This window comes from Molothrus aeneus, chromosome 1 (assembly GCF_037042795.1).
Source record: "Molothrus aeneus isolate 106 chromosome 1, BPBGC_Maene_1.0, whole genome shotgun sequence".
Classification (NCBI taxonomy): Eukaryota; Metazoa; Chordata; class Aves; order Passeriformes; family Icteridae; genus Molothrus; species Molothrus aeneus.
This window is the reverse complement of record NC_089646.1, coordinates 49,057,251-49,075,272: the sequence shown is the minus strand read 5'-3', so window position 1 is coordinate 49,075,272 and position 18,022 is coordinate 49,057,251. Positions and strand designations below refer to the sequence as shown.

At 40.2% G+C, this 18,022-nt stretch overlaps 1 protein-coding gene across 17 annotated transcripts in view; it reads left to right on the top strand.

Moving 5' to 3' along the window:
* The window catches only part of ARPP21 (cAMP regulated phosphoprotein 21), a 142,460-nt gene that overhangs the window by 88,459 nt on the left and 35,979 nt on the right, over positions 1–18,022 (top strand). For all 17 annotated transcript variants that reach the window (XM_066556767.1, XM_066556784.1, XM_066556721.1 and 14 more), the window contains 5 exons: positions 782–1,012; positions 5,044–5,213; positions 6,725–6,829; positions 9,188–9,451; positions 17,194–17,320. In XM_066556767.1, the coding sequence (XP_066412864.1) occupies positions 782–1,012; positions 5,044–5,213; positions 6,725–6,829; positions 9,188–9,451; positions 17,194–17,320 (897 nt within the window). The remainder of the gene's footprint in view (positions 1–781; positions 1,013–5,043; positions 5,214–6,724; positions 6,830–9,187; positions 9,452–17,193; positions 17,321–18,022) is intronic.

Below are 18,022 nucleotides of genomic sequence, written 5' to 3'. Positions count from 1 at the left end.
TGGACTCAAATAAAATGAAAGAAGTTGCAATTCAAACATACTTTGCTCTGTGGAGCAAGCATCCATACCATCCTGCTTTAGGGAAGCTGATCACCTGAGCCTTATGCTCTCAGAAATTCTTGTCTTTTTTCTGTGAAGCAAATTACAAACTAATCAAGTAGAAGTTTGAATATTATTTTTGGGGGTTAAAACAATGTGTCTTCCCATTCTTCCAGGCACAAATGTGTTTTAGCACAGTTGATTTGTCTTGATTGTTCAGTTTTAGTAGGTTTGATGCTGAAAAACTAAAGTGGCAAAAGTCTTAGGTAGTATCTTAGGTAGCTTTAAGTTAATATGGATATTACACAGCTGCCTCGTGACTGGACTGATAACTCAGTTGTTGTTGCTTTGCAGAGAATGTTAGATGATTTTTTTTGTGTTCAATTTTTGTTTGTTTGTTTTTTTATTTCCTTATAAACACTGTGTTTAGTTTTTATGCCTTATGAACTGATACCTTGGTATTATAAATACATGCTGAGGATTTTGTGTTCCTCTTTGGTAAATCTGTTTATTGGCTGGAGGGAAGCTGATGTTGCATGAGCAAAGTGGGTTTTTGGATTGTGAAAATTACCACTGGGTACTGGGTTCAGTTGGGAGTGAAAATCCTGCTCCTACCAGCTGGGCATGGAGTGGTGCATCCCTTTGCAGTCTGTGAAGGTTGTCCTTGTATGTGCCCTGTCTGGTGGGGACTGGTGTCCCTTGTAACCTCCCCCTTCCTGCTGTGCTTGTATCTCCCTGTTAGGCTCAGAGTCTTCCAGCAGTGCTGGCTCCTCAGGATCACTGTCACGAATACATCAGCCTCTCCAAAGTGCATCTCTCGTCCCTGGGGTGACAGCCAATTCTTCAGGCAGTGTGTCCTACCCTGAGAATGGGATGAGTGGCCAGGTGGCCCCCAGCAACACCAGCTATATCATTCTTCCACTTGAAGCTGCAGGGATACCTCCTGGCAGTATCCTTCTCAACCCGCACACAGGTCAGTACAGCTCCCTCCTGCCTGATTCTGCCCTTTGGGGTTTCTGATGTCAGCTGGTGAACTGGCAGGTTTCTTGTTTCCAGACATATTTTTCTGGAGGCACTTTATGAGCAAATATACATTGAAATGATATTTGGCAAATTGTTGTTTTCAAATGTGCAGGCAAAGCTAGATTTGATTTCTGAGGCTGTTGTGGCATAGCTGGTGGGAAATGATACAAAACACTCTTGCTCCATCCCAGACAGGATATTCATCATTCAGCAGTCCTGGTGCTCCATGGCTCTCAGTGAATCCTCTAAGATCCCATTAGCATCAATAAGGACAGATGCTCTTCTATATCAAGCATGCTGAGATATGGTGCAACCAAAATAAAAAGTCACACTCTTAGAGATTGTGCTTAACAGCAGAATTTCAAAAGGCTTAAAGGCTGCCTTTGAATCTGCACTCCAGAATTAATTTTATGTGAGTTATATGATTAGCAATTGTATTTAAATTGTGAAGTTTGTGATAAGAGAAAGATGTAACTCTTAAATTCCTGATAGTTTTCATCATTGCAGCTCACAAACAAGGCACTTGCAAGCACCCGAGTGCTGTGGGCACTTCAGAAACTCTTCAGTTTGAACTTGAGTGCTTGACGAAAGCTTAAGGCAATTTGTTACCTCCTTGTTCTGGATGAAGTCTGGATCATGTTTTGCTGTTACTCCCCACCATATTGTACTATCAGTGTTAAAAAGGTTCAGGGAGTTTGAGGGTGTGGTGCTTCTTTGGTAATTTAGACTATTCCAGTGACCACGGCTAGCTGTGCTGTCAGCCTTAGCTGAGTTATGCTGGGTTTAAGACAAGAAAGCCTGTAGTGAAATGTAGCTTCCATTATACTGAGAGCTGAGGGTTAAGCTCCAAAATATTTTTTTCGAAGTCCTTAAAAGAACATTCAGGAACTTTTTCTTCGGGGATTTTTATTTATAACTTGTATTTTATGTGTATTACATCCCTATGTTCCACTATTTTGGTGGAAATGCCTAAAGCTTATTTGTGTGTCCACTACTAAGAATCATTCTTTTGGCCATAGTTCAGTCAAGAAAGTTGCAGCCTTTAAGGAAAATACAGCCTTGGTAAACTTTTCAGCCAGTCTTACCACAGATATTTATAGGTGGTAATATCTGGGGCTGATCAATATGTATCAGCATATTTAAAATCAAAGAGGAGTTCTTGTTTGTTTAGATTCGAATGTTGTAAGTTTGATAAGTTCTGTTCAGAGAGGTGAATTAGTAACTTGCACAAACCTTTACTCTTCTAAAGCCTTTAATCTTTAAGTGTACTTTTTTCCAAACCATTGCATTATTGACATGAGAGCTTGATCCTGTCAGCAAGGAAAAGATCCATCATTATATTCATCTGCTAATTTCTGTTCTGGGAGATGACAGTTCTGTCTGCTACACTGAAATTTCTTGATCAATGCAGAAGACAACATTTTGTGTTCCACCATACGGTCCATTTCCATACAAAACTCATCAGGACTAGGCAGGAGTCAACTGTAATTCAGGTGACAGGACTGAGAAACAAATGAAAGGAAATTATGTTGCATGGAGCCCACAAACAGCTGAGAGATACTGCTTGTTCCTGGCCAGGATTGTTCTTTGGCTTGTTCCTGGCAAGGACAGAGACTGGAGCTCACCACACTTGAAAGAAAGAGCCATGTAAGAGAAACATCTCCTACATCTATCTTGTCAATTTAGAAAATTGCAGCAGCTAGTTCAGATTTTTGCCTGGTACACAGGGAGTCTTTTTTTTTTTTTTCTTCTATAGGTATAATGCATTTCAATACTGTCTCTAGACCAGAGCACCTTATCTTCCCTCCCTGTATGCCTCTGTCTGCAGATGCATCATTGGGAAACCCATGCATGTTTGTATGGTTAACATTCAGGGAGCAAGTATTTTTGTGTATATATTACTTTGTGTTTCTCTCAAACCTTGTGTTTCTTTTCTGCAGCTCCCATGTAAATATATACATAATAAAGTAATGGAGAGAGCAGATTTCTTTAAAAACCTGAAATTCTTGTCTCAGACTCCTAGCTTGATGCTGCTACCTTGTGCTGGAAGTCAGACTGTACTTTGGCATCTGCTGTGTTTTTCACATGCAGCAAAATACATGCTGCAAAATTGTCGCTCTTTGGGCTCAGAATCTTTGCATCTTATTAGGGAAACATTACAAAAGGAGCTCCATGGGGAGGAAATTTAGATTGCTGGATGCTGTGATCAACTATCAAAGTGATGGATGCTGTCAGAAACAGAGATGAAGAGAAGACACTTGAAAGAAAAGGAAAAAAGATCTTTGTTTCCTGTAATGAATAGATTTTCTTTCCCTGTGTCATACCATTCTTTAGCTCTTTCTTCTCCTCTTGCAGTGGCTACTTCCAGTGTTTTTCTCTCTTTTTGATCATAACACCGTGTCCTTTAAAGATCTTTCCTTCCTTTCACACTACATAGTCACTGACTGTGCAAGCCTCTAATGGCATCCAGAGATGCAGTCAATTTCTTCCTGCTCTGAGTATAACTCTGCTCCTTACCAGATGTTGGAAATACACACTTTCTTTTCCATATCTGCAGTTTCCTTTATTTTCTCTCCTCTGCTTTACCCTTCTCCTTCCTCAGACAGTCAAGCTTCTTACTTGCTTTGGCAAAGAACCATTTTAAAAGTGTTGCTGGGACTTTAGACTTTTGGTTCTGCCATCTTTCATTAAGCCACAGGAAATGCTCTTTATTAGCTTCTCTTGAGCATCTGACACAGGCTTTAGGACTGTGTTATCCTGCTCACTCAGTCTTCTTAAGTACTTCTGGGGCTTATGATTCCCAAGGCTTGGGAGTCCATGCTGTAGTCACCCAGTGGGTTCACAGCGAGAATCAGGAAATCAGTACACAGAGCTGCCCCATGCTTCTTTTCCACTCACTCATGACCTTTCTCAGCATGAATGTAGTGTTGAGTTCATCCAGAAACTTGATGCTTTAGAGAGACAGAAGGCAAGGTTCTTTGGCTGGTGCTCTTAATGCATTTCTGACCATGATTCATTGGAAGGAGAAACTAGAAGGCTGAGGAGTAGAGAGAGCAGATAGAGATGCTTTGTAGGGTACAAATCAGAAGTTCATTTCTGTTACTCTAAGTTACTGAACTCCTCCAGATCTCTTTTTATCTCAGATATTCATACTTTAGTTACCTACTTCAAAGGTTATAACATCATTGCTAAAATTGCTGGTTTTTTGGTTTTTTTTTGAGGTCATGGAAAACATTTTTCCTATTGAGAAATACCATTTCGTATTTGTTTTCAAGACAATGACTTGGGTAAACAACAAACATTGTTTGTTTAAACAAACATTGTTTTTGCAAGATTATTCTCCCCAGCTTAATTATTTGAAGCAAAATGAGTTCAATAGCTTTAGTAGAACTTTGAAAAGAATTTGTCTTGTATATAAGATACACCTTAAATACACCTTAAGTGTTTCTTCCTTGAAAACTGGAGTGCTAGCTCCTCTAAGCATAGGGCACAGCTCTGTGTTATTAGAATGTGTAAGTAAATCAGTAGCAAGAGTGGGTTTGGGTTTTTTCCCCCTTTCCTACAAACCGTATTGTTTCAGAAGTAGTTGTGTACATTTGACTGCTTTTGTGTTAGAGGAAAATGTAAGGGAACATTCTCTACCTTCAGTGTTTGCTCCAAAGTTCAATTTTAATGTTAATTGATTCATCACTGAATGATTTCAAGTAACCATAGCATCTGAATCATCTTATAGCCATGGTAACTTTCCACCCATTCCTTGGAAAATCATCCTGCTGAAACAAATATCTGCTCTCTTGCCTGGAAAAAAATAAAAACTGTCTGATACTGTAATTACTGTAATGAGATATTGTGAGTGACGAACCCTTTACTCCTCTAGCAGGTCAGCTTAAGAGCTATCAGTTAAAGCAAGATTGTTTGCTTTCACACAGCAAACAGTATTTTCTTAAAAGTGTCCAGCAAGAGCCGGGCGTTTTGTTTCAGGTCAACCGTTTGTAAATCCTGATGGGACGCCGGCAATATACAATCCTCCCAGTGGCCAGCAGACAATGAGGAGCCAGGTGGTGGGACAGTCTCAGCAGCAGCCTTCACCCCAGCAGCCTCAGCAGGTTCAACAGCCACAGCAGCAAATGGCAAGTCACCTTGTCACACAGGTAGGTGTGGTGTCACTGGAAAAAAGAAGGAGCTCTTGGGGATATGAAGAATGACCTAGAGGAAAGAAGGGAGGAATGCAGCTAGACCAAATGTCACAACATTCTTTTCAACATGGATAAAACAGATGGAGAGGGAAGATTACATCTTCAATTTTATCTAAAGGATGATTTCATTTTCAAAAGTACTGTTAAGCGTGTTGGTGCATGTCTACATAAAATTAGTTTGAAAAATTCACCCATTAGTGGAAGCTGAACCATTCATTCTCAAACCAGTGCAGTCTGTAATTCTCTCCAAAGAGCCAGGGACATTTCTCTTTTGACAGCAGTGAGTTGAGTCAAAGAATAAGGTACAAGAGCTCTACAAACCCTTTCATGTCCAGTTGTATTGAGCCCAATCTATGGGTGCTCTCCAAGCACTTTTGCCCAGTTTGTTGGTTTTCTGCCTGCACCAATATTCTGGCTGTGATCCTGCTCTGAGCTAGAATTTGTGAAGCTGCAGCAGGAAGAGCAATTTTGTTTGAGCACAGTACAATGTTGGCTCTCTGGTCCCTGTGCTGGCTGTGGCACATGGCCAGACCTGGCTGAGCATGGGCAGCAGGGTTTGGGTCTGGTTCAAACTTAATTTTGTGGATTGCATGCCTGTTCTCCCAGGGCAGAGCAGGCAGAGGGAACTACTCAAGCAAGAATCCTATATCCTGCTTAGACACAGAGTAGCCAAGATCTACTTTGGTTCTTGTGTAGCTTTATAATTTGGCACAGCTTCATCCCAGCTTACACAGAAATACAGTGTTTGAATTCAGTGAAGTTGCTTTGATTTTACTGGGTTTGGACTTATATGGTTATGGCTCTTATTTCTTGATCTGGTCTTCACAGTTTTAGAAGACAGAGATAATACCAAACCTGTAAGAAGTTATATGAGAGGTTAAAATGAAAGGAATACTAAAGCTATTCCAAGGTAATAGTGCTGTGGAAAATTGGTTTTTTTGCTTAGATAAACATCTGCTCCAAGCTGATGGCCTGTCTGTTGGTAATTCACAGTCTGTTCTTTGTCATTTTTTAAACTCTTGTGTTCTCCCAAAGCAGCTATACAATCATTATTCCTTTGCCTATGACACACTTGGAGTTAAATCAGTCACTAACAGTGAAATTCAAATATACACTTTATCTATGCTGCTTTCCATTTTTATCTCTGCAAATTAAACATGGAATCATAATTTGGCTTTGCCTCATATTACAAGTAAGAGGGGATAGCTGTGGCTATATTTAATCTAGCAGCCATCAAATCCACGAAAAGAGGCAGAAATATCAGTAATAAATAATTGTTTGGTTTAAGGCTAAAATGAAGACTAAAATCACAGTACTTGACCTCTTGTACTCAGGCTGGTGATGAGTCACCTGTATTTTCAGAGCTGTATTTGAGATCTTTGTTCTCAATAACAAAGGTGGTGATGATGGTGCTTGTTATCTTTCTCTGGTGGAATTTATTGTCTTTCCCTTTGCTTGTTTTGCAGCCTGTTCAGACAATGCAGCCATCTTCTCAGTCAGTCCAATATCCAGCAGTTTCTTATCCTCCCCAGCATCTCCTGCCAGTCTCTCCAACACAGCAGTTTTCTGTGGTACTAAAGATTTCTTATTTCTTTTTTTTTCCTTGAAGTTGGAGGTGTGAGTATGTATGTCCAAGAGCCTCTGGGGAGCACTGCAACAGGTGTCCCACATGAGAACCCTGTCTAAATACCTATTCACCTTTTTGCTTTGGTGCTGACAGGCATTTTGTATGAGCATTCCCACTGATTCTGGTTACCTAACCCAAAGGGTGATGTTGCAGCAGGGCTCTCTACCTGCCTAGCAGACCCTTCAGAAAAATATTTTGTTCTGCCTGCTGGTAGGAGCTTACGTCTCCTCCCTTAATGCCAAGTGACCTTAAATTGCTAACTTGAATAGTTGAGATTTGGGTTATTCCTCTTTTGTGTCCGCAAAGACAGGAGAAGATACCTCAAGAAAACATTATTTTTATTTTATATTCTTTTATCCATATACTAAATCCACTGCCTGGATTTATTCCTTGGTGATCAGAGGACTTAGGAAGGAGAATAGCCCTGAACCAGCTGCAGAAGGTGTGGTGTGCTGTACATCATGACAATGCACCAATGGACACGTATAATGAAAATAAATAGAGTGTTCTTCTGGAGTCTGATTCTGGCTTGGTGTGCTTACAGGGCTAAGATTATACTGTTCTGAAATGAAGCTGACATTTTAAAGAGGCACCAGAAGATTTTTTTCTTTTGTTTTTCACTCTTGGTCTAGTAATCTTGTTTAAGATTGATTTATTTTTTCCCCAATGTCACGCAGTTATAGTAAGATATGTAAACAAAGCTGTGAATGGGTCCTTGCAAATAAAATAATGTTATTAATGACTAGTGATACCATTTAAAGGAAAAGAAATATTCCATGCTGAACAAAAGTTGCATATCTTAACACTAAGTCTCTTTAAAAGTCTGTTGCAGGAATATCAGGTTGCCCTAGTGACAGTCACAAGAAAGCTAATATTTTTATTGGTTAATTTAATAGTGAAACTTAATCTGAATTACTATCTTCAATACACATTACATTATACAAACACTACATTGATTATATGTGTTTGAAGATTTTTTTCTCTTTTGTGAAAATCTAGAGGCATTCCTGGCTCAATGAGGTTTCTTGCAGAATCTCTTTGCAGTCATTTGTCATTCTGATAATGAAGATCCTAGCTTTTTGAAGGAACAACTTCACAGAGACAACTCATGTGTCTGAATATGAATGTAGGATGACAGAAAAGTTAACAGCATTACTTCCATAGACCACCTGATGATCTGTCAGTAGTGTTTAAAACATTGATCCATACATCTGCTCTCAGTTGTAAGTGTGAGTCTCTCTATGTGAGGGTGAGTCCCAGAAGTGCTTTCCACAAGCAATCTTTTTATTTTGTTCTGTTTTGTTTTTAACACATTTTGACATTTCCAGACATTAAATGCTTGTGCAGGATGGTTTTGGAGAATAAACACCACAGGGCTGCTAACAGCATTAAGAGGTTTCTTTTAAAAAAAGAGCATTTTATGGTGCTTATTTCCTATCTGTAATTGGCATATTAGCACACAATGGAGTTTGAGTTGAATATTTAAAGGTCTTATGATATGGGCACAAAAGAAGATGCCTAGAACCACACCCACATTTGTAAATCTTTGACCTTCACAGAATGAACTTGAGAGCATAGAATAGTATTAATCTTTTTTGCAAGAATGGACAGATACAGTTCAGAATGCATGTATTATTACTGGCATGTAATGAAGCTTAGGTCCATTGACTTTCTATGGTACGTTTCTCCTACCACAGATTTTTTTTTTCCCCTTCAATCAAATATAGAACTTGTTTCTCTTCAACACAGAATAAAAAGCCTTGAAATAGCAACATTAGGTTTAGCCTTTTTTTAAACTTTCTCAATGTTTACAACCTTGGATTTTCAAAGCAGTCCAAAACGGGAAAGATCTGCAGCTGAATGCTACTGAATCCCTCTTGGGATCAATTTGAAACACAGTGAAATTATCAGCAGGTGTTTGGCTGACAAATTCTGTATTTGAGGATAGAGGTATCCATAATGTTATTTCCATGCCCTTTACATTTAAAATGTCTTCTTTTGAACACTGTAAAGTTCACTTGTCATTTTGGAATTAAAGGTGAGGGTGACAGGGGGAAAGAGCCAAAATAATTGGCTTTTTTGCCAAATGATGCCATTCACCTTGCAGTCTGGAAGTCTCTGTCAAAGTATTTATAGTGATTTTCATTTTAATTGCCTCCATTTTTGCTGAGATCCTTGCAAAGTTTGGCATGGATCAGAGCTGAGTGATTCCTTTCCCCCCTCACTCTCTGAGCCAATTTTGTTTTGCTAACTAATGTGCCTGCTGCATCTGTATCCCCTTCTCCTGCCTTGTGCCCCGCAGCGCGATGACATGACAGCGCAGTTTAGCCAGATGAGCTTGAGTCGTCAGTCATCAGGAGACAACCCCGAGTCGCCCTCTGGTCCCGTGTACCCCTCGCCCATGCTGCAGCAGCCTGCCCAGCAGACAGGTTACATCATGGCCTCCCCAAGCCAGCAGCTTCCCCCTGGAGGCTTCACGGGATCAGGAGCTCCGGTGTCCCAGCAGGTGCTGCAGCCGCCGCCGCCGCCCCAGGGCTTCGTGCAGCAGCCACCGCCACCTGCTCAGGTAGGAAAAAGTCCACTGCCCCTTGGGCACCGTGACCTTCACAGCATCAGGAAGGGAACAAAAAATTCCAGATCATTTTTTATTTTTCCCCTGGTAAAAGTTTAGCAGATCTTTAGGCAGCAGGGTACTCTGTTGTTTCCTGGGTTTCATCATTTCCTTCCCTCTCTTCAAAACATTTTCTGAGCATATGTTCGTAGTCCATGACACATCTGCACATGAATATGAAGGAGGAGGGTGAGTAAATGCCCACACTCTTTCTTCCATGTGCATGTACCAAAAGAGCAAAATGCACATCAGCCCAGGTAGTCGTTAATCATATTTAATTGACTTGAACATGTGAGGTGTCACAGATCAGTAATTTTAACTGTCTTCCTGAAGACTGATTATGTTTTACTGTTCACTACCAAACATCTCTGCTTGTCTCCTGGGTACCTTTACAGAATATTGAAAGTGATTACTGTCAAGAAGTAAAGTGCACAGATGACTTTCTGGCCAATTTTCAAGGCATACACATTAAAAAGACAAATTTCTTTATCCAATTATAAATAACTTCATTTAAATTCTACTTTAAATGGTATTAATAGCATTTCTCTTGCTTTCATTTTATCCTTTGGGAGAAAAAATGTAAAAATAAAGTAAAAAACTTCACCATTTCTTTTAATGCCACTTCATTATAAACCTTATTGGAAGCGGTTGGTTGGTTGGTTGGTTTTTGCTTACTGCTTCTCACTGAAAATTTCCACTTGTGTTTATTAATGGAATTTGGTATTGACATAGGAATGAAGAATTTTTACTGTTACAGTGTTTTAAGTGGGCTAAGGATCTAGTTAATTAGATCACTAATTAACAATAAAAGAAATCTGAGGACTGCTGGATGCTGACATCCCATAGAGGACTGTGCAATCCATAATTTCTGTGGTTGAAAAATGTGCAGCTATTTTTTCTGAAAGAAGATTTGGCAAACACAAGTTTGAAGGAGATGAAGTTCAATATAATGTGATTTCTTTTTCAAAAAATTGAAAACACTGCTCGAAAAATACTGCTAGGAAAATATTTCAGTTTGCCAAATGTAGCAGGTTTGGTGTTTTTTTAAAATTTGGGAGGAAAAAATGACCTAAAGAGCAAAATTCCCTGATGAATCCATCTAGATTGTGTCTCCTAAGTATAGGGTGTCCAGGCTTTAGTCCTCATGTACAACCTCCAGGTGCCCTCAGTGTTTTCCAGCATCATTTAATCCAGCCTCACAACACTTCCAGTGAACCAGGTAAATGTGAGCACCTCCATGTTACAGGCTACCACCACAGCAGGCACTGATGTTTCCCAGCTCTGCCAGCCAGGGTTTGCAGTGGGAGTGGAGTGGGCTGCAGGATGGTGCTGCCTGTCCTGACAGGGAGCCCACACCACCTCCCCACCCCCTCGTGTGAGCCAGATGTTCAGCTCACTCTGGGGTCTCTGCTAGACCTGCCTTGGCTGGCCTTGAATAGGCTGCTTTGGGTGGGTTTGCCCCCTGCTCCTGCCCCTGGCTGAGCCTTGCTGGGGGAGCATTGTATTTCACCCCTGCATGCCCAATAGGGCACAGGGTTTTCACTCAGCACAGTGCAGTGTTACTTGGTGAAGCTCTTTTCTAAGTTAATCCTTGTACTGGTGCTACTTAGAGGCAGATTAACTTTTCCACAGGCCAAGTGATGAGGAGGTGCCTTTTCATGTACAGGCTGCTGTAGGACTAGTACAGTACTGGTGTGTCTAATGGTCACCATGTCTCTGTCCATTCCCCAACTGCTTTCCTCCTATAGTTTAACACAGTGGAAAGTTAACTGACAGCAGAAAAATATCTTTTGGCTTTGCAACAGCTTCAGTTATTTCACTGTGGAATGGTTTGTCCTCGGGGGAAGTGTAGAAAGGTGAGAAATTCAGTGCTGTCAGGTTCCTCTAGTTCTGCAGATAACATCCATCTCCAGCTTGTTGCTGTTCCAAAAAATCCTTGTCAGATACCTGTGGAGGAGGGCATGGCAGCGTTTAGTGTCTGCTGCCCATGCCCCTATCCCTTGAAAGCATGGTGGCCTTGTTCTGCCAGAAGGGAGAGAGGGCAGCCACCCTCTGCATCTGCATGCACAGATGGGAGCTTCTAATTCACATTTCAAGTTTTTATACATTTACTTGAATCCTAGAAAATGGTTTGGATACTACATTAAGCACATGTATGGCAAATAGGAGATCCCTTTTATAAAAAATAAGAGTGAATCCCTGGGAAATAGTAGTTCTTCTGCCCTGGGAGCTTAGCTTTCTGTACAGTCAGGTAGATCCCAAATCCTTGTCCTGCCCATGGCACAGCTTTCTGTGGCAGTGGCTTTGTCAGTCTGAGTCAGCTTTGTTACTCTTTGGGGCTTAGAGGCAATAGTAAGGCTGCTCTCAGACACCATAGCAGGTGGTCTGAGGCAGGCTCTGAGAAAAAAAGAAAGCAATAAAGATGGTAATGGAAGCAAAACATTATGTGATGCATTAATCAATGCAATGCAATCAATGTAAAAGCACTTTTATATCTTAAATGTTGCTATTGAATTTATACCAGTATAAAAGTGGCATGACTTTAATGGCTAATTAGTTCCTGTAAATGCTCTGCTGATAAGGTTGGCTGTGATACCCTGAATGCTGTTGGAAAATAGCAGTGAAAACTTGGGTGGAGATCCTGTGAGTATGATAATTTCCTTTGGGAGCTGAATGGAGGAGAAAAAATGCTTCAAGCCTACACAACCAATAGTACTGCATTTAAATTACTAGCTTTTCTATTAAAGTTCAGTTAAATGTGGCTCTACAGCTACAGCTGCTCCCCAAGATTCTTTCTCCCAGTCTGTATTAAAGGAGAAGCAGACTGAGTTTGAAATGGCATGCCCATAAAGTGGAGAAAGAAACCTTTAGGTTTCTTTTTTGCTTCTTCTTTCATCAGAGGTATCCCCCAGCTTGACAACAAAGTCATCATTTAATAAACTGGAAATAAGGATTTCTGTTTGTTCAGCCAATTGGGAAAAAAAAACCCCAAACAAAACAAAAAATACAAAAACAAACAAAAAAAAAAAAAAAAAACAAAACAAAAAAAAACCAAAAAAAAAAACAAACCAAAAACAACCCAAATCCCAAACTTTACCCAGGGATTTCTGAAAGGGATTTTTAGCAGCAAATGCTGGTTTGCTTTTTGTCATGGATATTGAACATATATATATATATTTGCTCTCTTTATTCTCCGTTTTCTTCTCTTCCTGATAGTTTTTCTGTAGCACTTATGGACCAAACACTTTAACAGGGGTCTGCATTCTGCTTTGTAATACTTTATCAATGGTGCCTGTCTTTGCCTCTGCAAATGAAGAAGTGGAAAAAATATTAATATTATATCAATGGGAAGGGATAGCCTCCCTGAAAAGTTATTTTCACCTCTGACTCATTCTGGAAGGTATACTGGCAAAATGATATCCAAAAGTGAGATGGCATGAATTCTTGGAGAGGCCTGGAGATGTAATTAACATGTTGAAGGATTTTTCACTTGAGTTAGTTTTGTGTCATCATTAATTTTGTGTCATCTTTAATCATCTGACTCTTGGCAGAAGCCCTCTCCTTGAGAGTCTGTAATGACCCTGAGACAAAATCTTTATTCATAGCATATCTCCTCTAGGAAACTTGTTATGAAGAAGGTTGGGGAGTCACTGCAAATGAGCAGGGCTTTCCTTGATGATCTTTGAAAATTATAATGGAGGACATCTTACAAGGCATTTTTTTTTTGTTACCTGCTACTGTAATTATAATGGAGGGGGCAGGGAGGAAGAGAAAAGACTTTGAAGAATGACTGATCCCTGTCACTTAGATATTGGTAAGAAATGGCACCTTCACGTGTCCATGCATCACTGGGGTTTCTCTTGTCTTCTTCACTCCCTTTTGTGTGACTCTTATCAGTGACATTAGCAATGGTGTCAGCAGCTGGATGGAAGTGCTACTTCAAACCTGTCTGGATATCAGCACTGTTAAGAGAAGGTAGAGTACCAGTCCAATGGCTGAATCAAGCTGTAAGCCAGTAGAAGGCAGTTTATGAAAGTAAAGTCATCCTGAAGTGTGTGTGGACTCCTGACCCTGCCACAAGGAAATAAACAAAAAATAAACAGAGTACCAGTGAATGTCATGGGTGCTGCTGGAGAGCAGCCAGGGAGACACCCAGCCTCATAATGTGAATTTCATGGGTGCTGCTGGAGAGCAGCCAGGGAGACACCCAGCCTCATAATGGCTCCAGGCTGTACGTGGACAGAACAAAGCAAAAAACCAGTGCTGCGCTGAGTCTCTGTGCATCATCTGGGGACAAAGCACATTAGAAAGAGGAGAAAGTAATGTCTGACTGTACCATTTCATGAGTGTCTCTGAAGTGACACGCCCAGTCCCGTTCCCATTTAAGTTAAAATGTTGTATAGGAGAGAAAAACTAGAATGCAGTGGAATGGTCAGCCTACAAACAAGGTAATTATTAAAAATCATACTAAAAAATTATTTTCCACAGTGTCAAGGATTAAGATCAAAAAACTATGCTTTTAAAATAAAGAAGGTGGTATTTATTTAGGTTATAGTCTTAGAAGTGAATTTTTTTGGTAAATTTATTTTAGTTTTAGGGTAACCATACAGCTTCATTGGCATGCTTGTTAGTGCCATGGAAACCTTCTGGTTCTGTAAAGAAAATGTTTTACAAGCAAAAGGTTGAAGGTTGGATTGTGCATTTCACATGGGAATGCAACTCAAGTGTAATTTGGCATGTTGGCTGGCTGCTACAGAAATGTAATGTTTTTTGTTGAAGAGCACATAAGTAAACGTTTTAGTAACACTGATGTGATGAGAAGGTAAAAAATTCAAGAGGATCAGAGCAGATGATGTAAGTGATACTTGTTATCTCTGATCCCTCTAATTCCACTGTTCACCAAAGTAGAATCAGAAAGGAAAAATAACATTTCAACTACTAACACAGAGATGTACTCAAGACAAATGAGAATGGATCCTTCCAAGCCCCTCAAGCATAAAAGACCTATTTTAGATTATGTCTATATTTTACACCAAGCCCTTCTTTTAATGTGTGAGCTTTTAAAAAACAAACCTGCCCCCTCACCAAACAAAAAAATGAGCTAACAAAAGCAAAAACAACAACAAAACACACATAGACACAAAACCAAAAGAACTAATCCCAAAAAAGCCAAACCTCTTGTTTTCATGTCATGTGTGCATGACTACTGTCCAATTCTTTCATTAATATTTATAAGTGAATTTTTTTTTTTGCCCTTCTACTACTAACATTTTTTTCATGCTGATAGATTGCATTCTCACAAACTTTTAAGTGGGTTGCATAACAAATGTACTCCAATGAATCGAGAAAATGAGAGCAAGGGAGAGAACCCTTTGACTAATGCTGAGGTTTTATGTGTGTGGTAAAAATAAAGGAGTGTATGCTTCAGTGTATATATTTTTTTGCTCAGCTGGTTCAACTATAAACCTGACTTCAAAACTTAGATTCTTCAGGTTACGTTTTAAGGTTAATACCTACAGAATCATTTCCAAAGAGATAATTCTTATTTTTCCCAAGTGCTCATGTTGTTTTAAATATCTAGGGGCTTGTCTGCACTGGAAAATGAGGAAGTGGAGGGTAGATAAAATAAATCCTTTAAGTGATATTAAGCTGCTGGCAGGATAAGTGAGAGCATTTCCACAGGGGTTTAATATTCTTTGGTTTGTAGAATATGTTAATAGAAAATAAAGAATATTTGAAAGAATGTCTGTTCTGTTCCCATGCTCCAAGTCTGGATCAAATATTTGCATTGACTTGACTTAGAGTAGGTCTCCTCATTTCTTTCAAGCCTCCTGTAGCAGAGTGTTGCTGAGAGCAATCAGCTGTCCACGAGATGAGTTTATCACACTAAACTTTCCTGATCCATAGTTTATACTGCTTAAAGAATGATTTTGTGCCTTAAATGTGTGGGCCCACCTTCCTATTCCTTGTGGCTTTTCTTTGCAGAGAAACAAATTCATAATGGTGGTGTCCATTCTACAAAGGCATTTTGGTTTTGTTACATTAGTCACTAACAAAACAAATGGCTTGAGGGCAGGCCATTAGGTGTCACTTGGTATTGTCTGGAGGGAGGGTAGTTTACAATATTTTCCAGTCAAAACCTTGTTTTTCTCATACTTGTTAGACTCAGGCTGATATAAGCAGAGAGAGGGGGAAAAATCAATTGTTTGAAAAGCAAATTAATAGACCTTGAACAATGGATGAGTGTTCAGCCTCTTGATTGACAGATGCTGTTGCCTGTCAGTTGGTCTGGGAGTTAACTTCACTACACCACCCAGTTTGGCTTTGTTAATCCTAACCCTTCTCCCACCAGTTACCCATTCAGTAGGCTTCTACTTGCCCAAATAGCAATCCATAGCCTATTCTTGTCTAGTCTTTTGTGTCTACACCATTTTTTTTCCTCATCTGAAGCTGGAAATTTTCCAAGAAAAATTTCTGATCTCTCTTATGATGTCCTAGCAGTAGTTACCTTTACTCTGCTAACTTTATGGATGATCACATTGAATGATCTGTATCAGGAATATTTCTTCCATGCAGATGAAAGTGGCAAAAATAGTTCTTGTTTTTGCATGAAAAAAATAAAAGCTTTTGGTCTGACTCTGTGCATATGTCTATGTAGGATAAATGCTGTGCACAAAATGAGAAAAAAAATTGTATGATTTATTAAGAAATGCTGACTGCTGTGGCAGAAGTTGAGAGAGAAGCAATGTTCTCCCAAGCCTGTGTCCCTCTGCAGTCTGTTCATACCATACATTGCCAAACTCTATCAGATGCCTTAAGTATCCCTGACAGCTGAAAATGAAAAATTTTGAGTGCTTTGAACTTGTGAAGGGTCACTTGAAAGCTGTCTCAGTAACACTGGTGTGGCAAGTATAGGAAAAATCTTTTGCTTCAGTCACCCTCAAACTTTCACGTTCACCTGTGTGATAAGGAGATGTAGTACACGTTTCCCTGTAATGGCAATAATAATAGAAGAAAAAAGAAGCCCATCTAGCAGAACTTGCTGGCTTAATGCCTATCCTCAGCCTCTGCAAGAAAACATCTATGATTATTTTTTGAACTGTAATTGTTTTCATAACAAGAGCAAGAAAAGCTTTAGAGGGAAATCTTAATGTAAGGAGGGATGTACACATTAAACAGAAGCATCAATCTTATAATTTCCTTACAAGTGTTAGGGATGCCACACTCCATCTTGCTCTCCAACTTGTTTCTACATGTTTGTGCTCCAGGCCATTCCTTGCTTTGACTGGACCATTTTGTCCAGAGTTCCTTTAATGGTTCAACATGCTGTCTGTATGTGTTATGTTGATATGGAAGGTGTTGTTTGCATCTATTTTTCTGCAGCCTTTGATATGTTACTAAGATAAAATGTTATGTGATATTTTTTTCTTTGGTATATATGTGTAGCTTTTTATGAATCCTATATTTTCTTCTCTTTCAATTAACATTTTTTTTCCTATTTCTTGAAGTATCTGAAAATAAATATGGGCACTGATAGTCCTTTTCCTAGCACAACAGCAATTCTTGAAGAGGGAAACCTCTTCTCTTGATTGTCATTACCACTAATATACTTGATTTGAACTTCTGCTCCCCCTCCCTGTTTTGTTTTATTTTATGAATCTTTGATCTCTAGAGTTTACTGTTCTCTTTCTTTGCAGATGCCAGTCTATTATTACCCATCTGGTCAGTACCCTACCTCAACAACTCAGCAGTACAGACCCATTGCCTCAGTTCAGTACAACGCACAGCGGAGTCAACAGATCCCCCAGACTGCCCAGCAAGCAGGTATGTACATCTGGTACTCATTTCTTCAGCTGCTTGCAGTGCCTTTGCAGGTGAAACCTGTTGGTTGTGCTCTAATTGAACAGCAGAGAAGAAAGCTGGTTGCTGTTCTGTTTGAAAATGCAGTGGAAATTAGAAATTGAGAAACCTTTTGTTTGGACGTCCCGAGCGATGGAAGAGCAGGGGTTGCATTCTCCATCTCTGCTGTCCTGCATGCAGAGTCCTCATTGTCCATGCTCCAAGTGCTGGGCACAGAGAGAGCTGAGAAGGGAGATGGTGTGAGCAGTCACAGTACACATTCAAGCCACCCATTGTGGCTGCCCTCTGTCATGGGAGCTCCTCAAGTGTTTGTACCGCCCTACGTGGTGGGCAGGCCTGCTGTGATGCAGAAGGGGCCGGTTGTTCTCCACACCTTGTGCTGCGCCTGTGCCAAGGAGCAGCAGGGCTGTGCGTGGTTGGCGCCGTGGGGAGCGGCTGCCCGCAGCAGTGCGGCTGGAAGGGGGGCCGTTACACTGTAAGAGAGTGAGTAGCAGGTCTCACAGTGAACCGGTCTCTTTTCCTGCTGTGTCACACCACCCTGGATCACTCCAGAGTAAGAGGGACAGAGGGGGAGCTGGGCTGGTGCGTGTTGGGAGAGAGCAGGAATTGTGGTAGTCAGGGAGTCATCGTATTTCAAGGGAATAAACAATTCTGGTGTTGGAGATT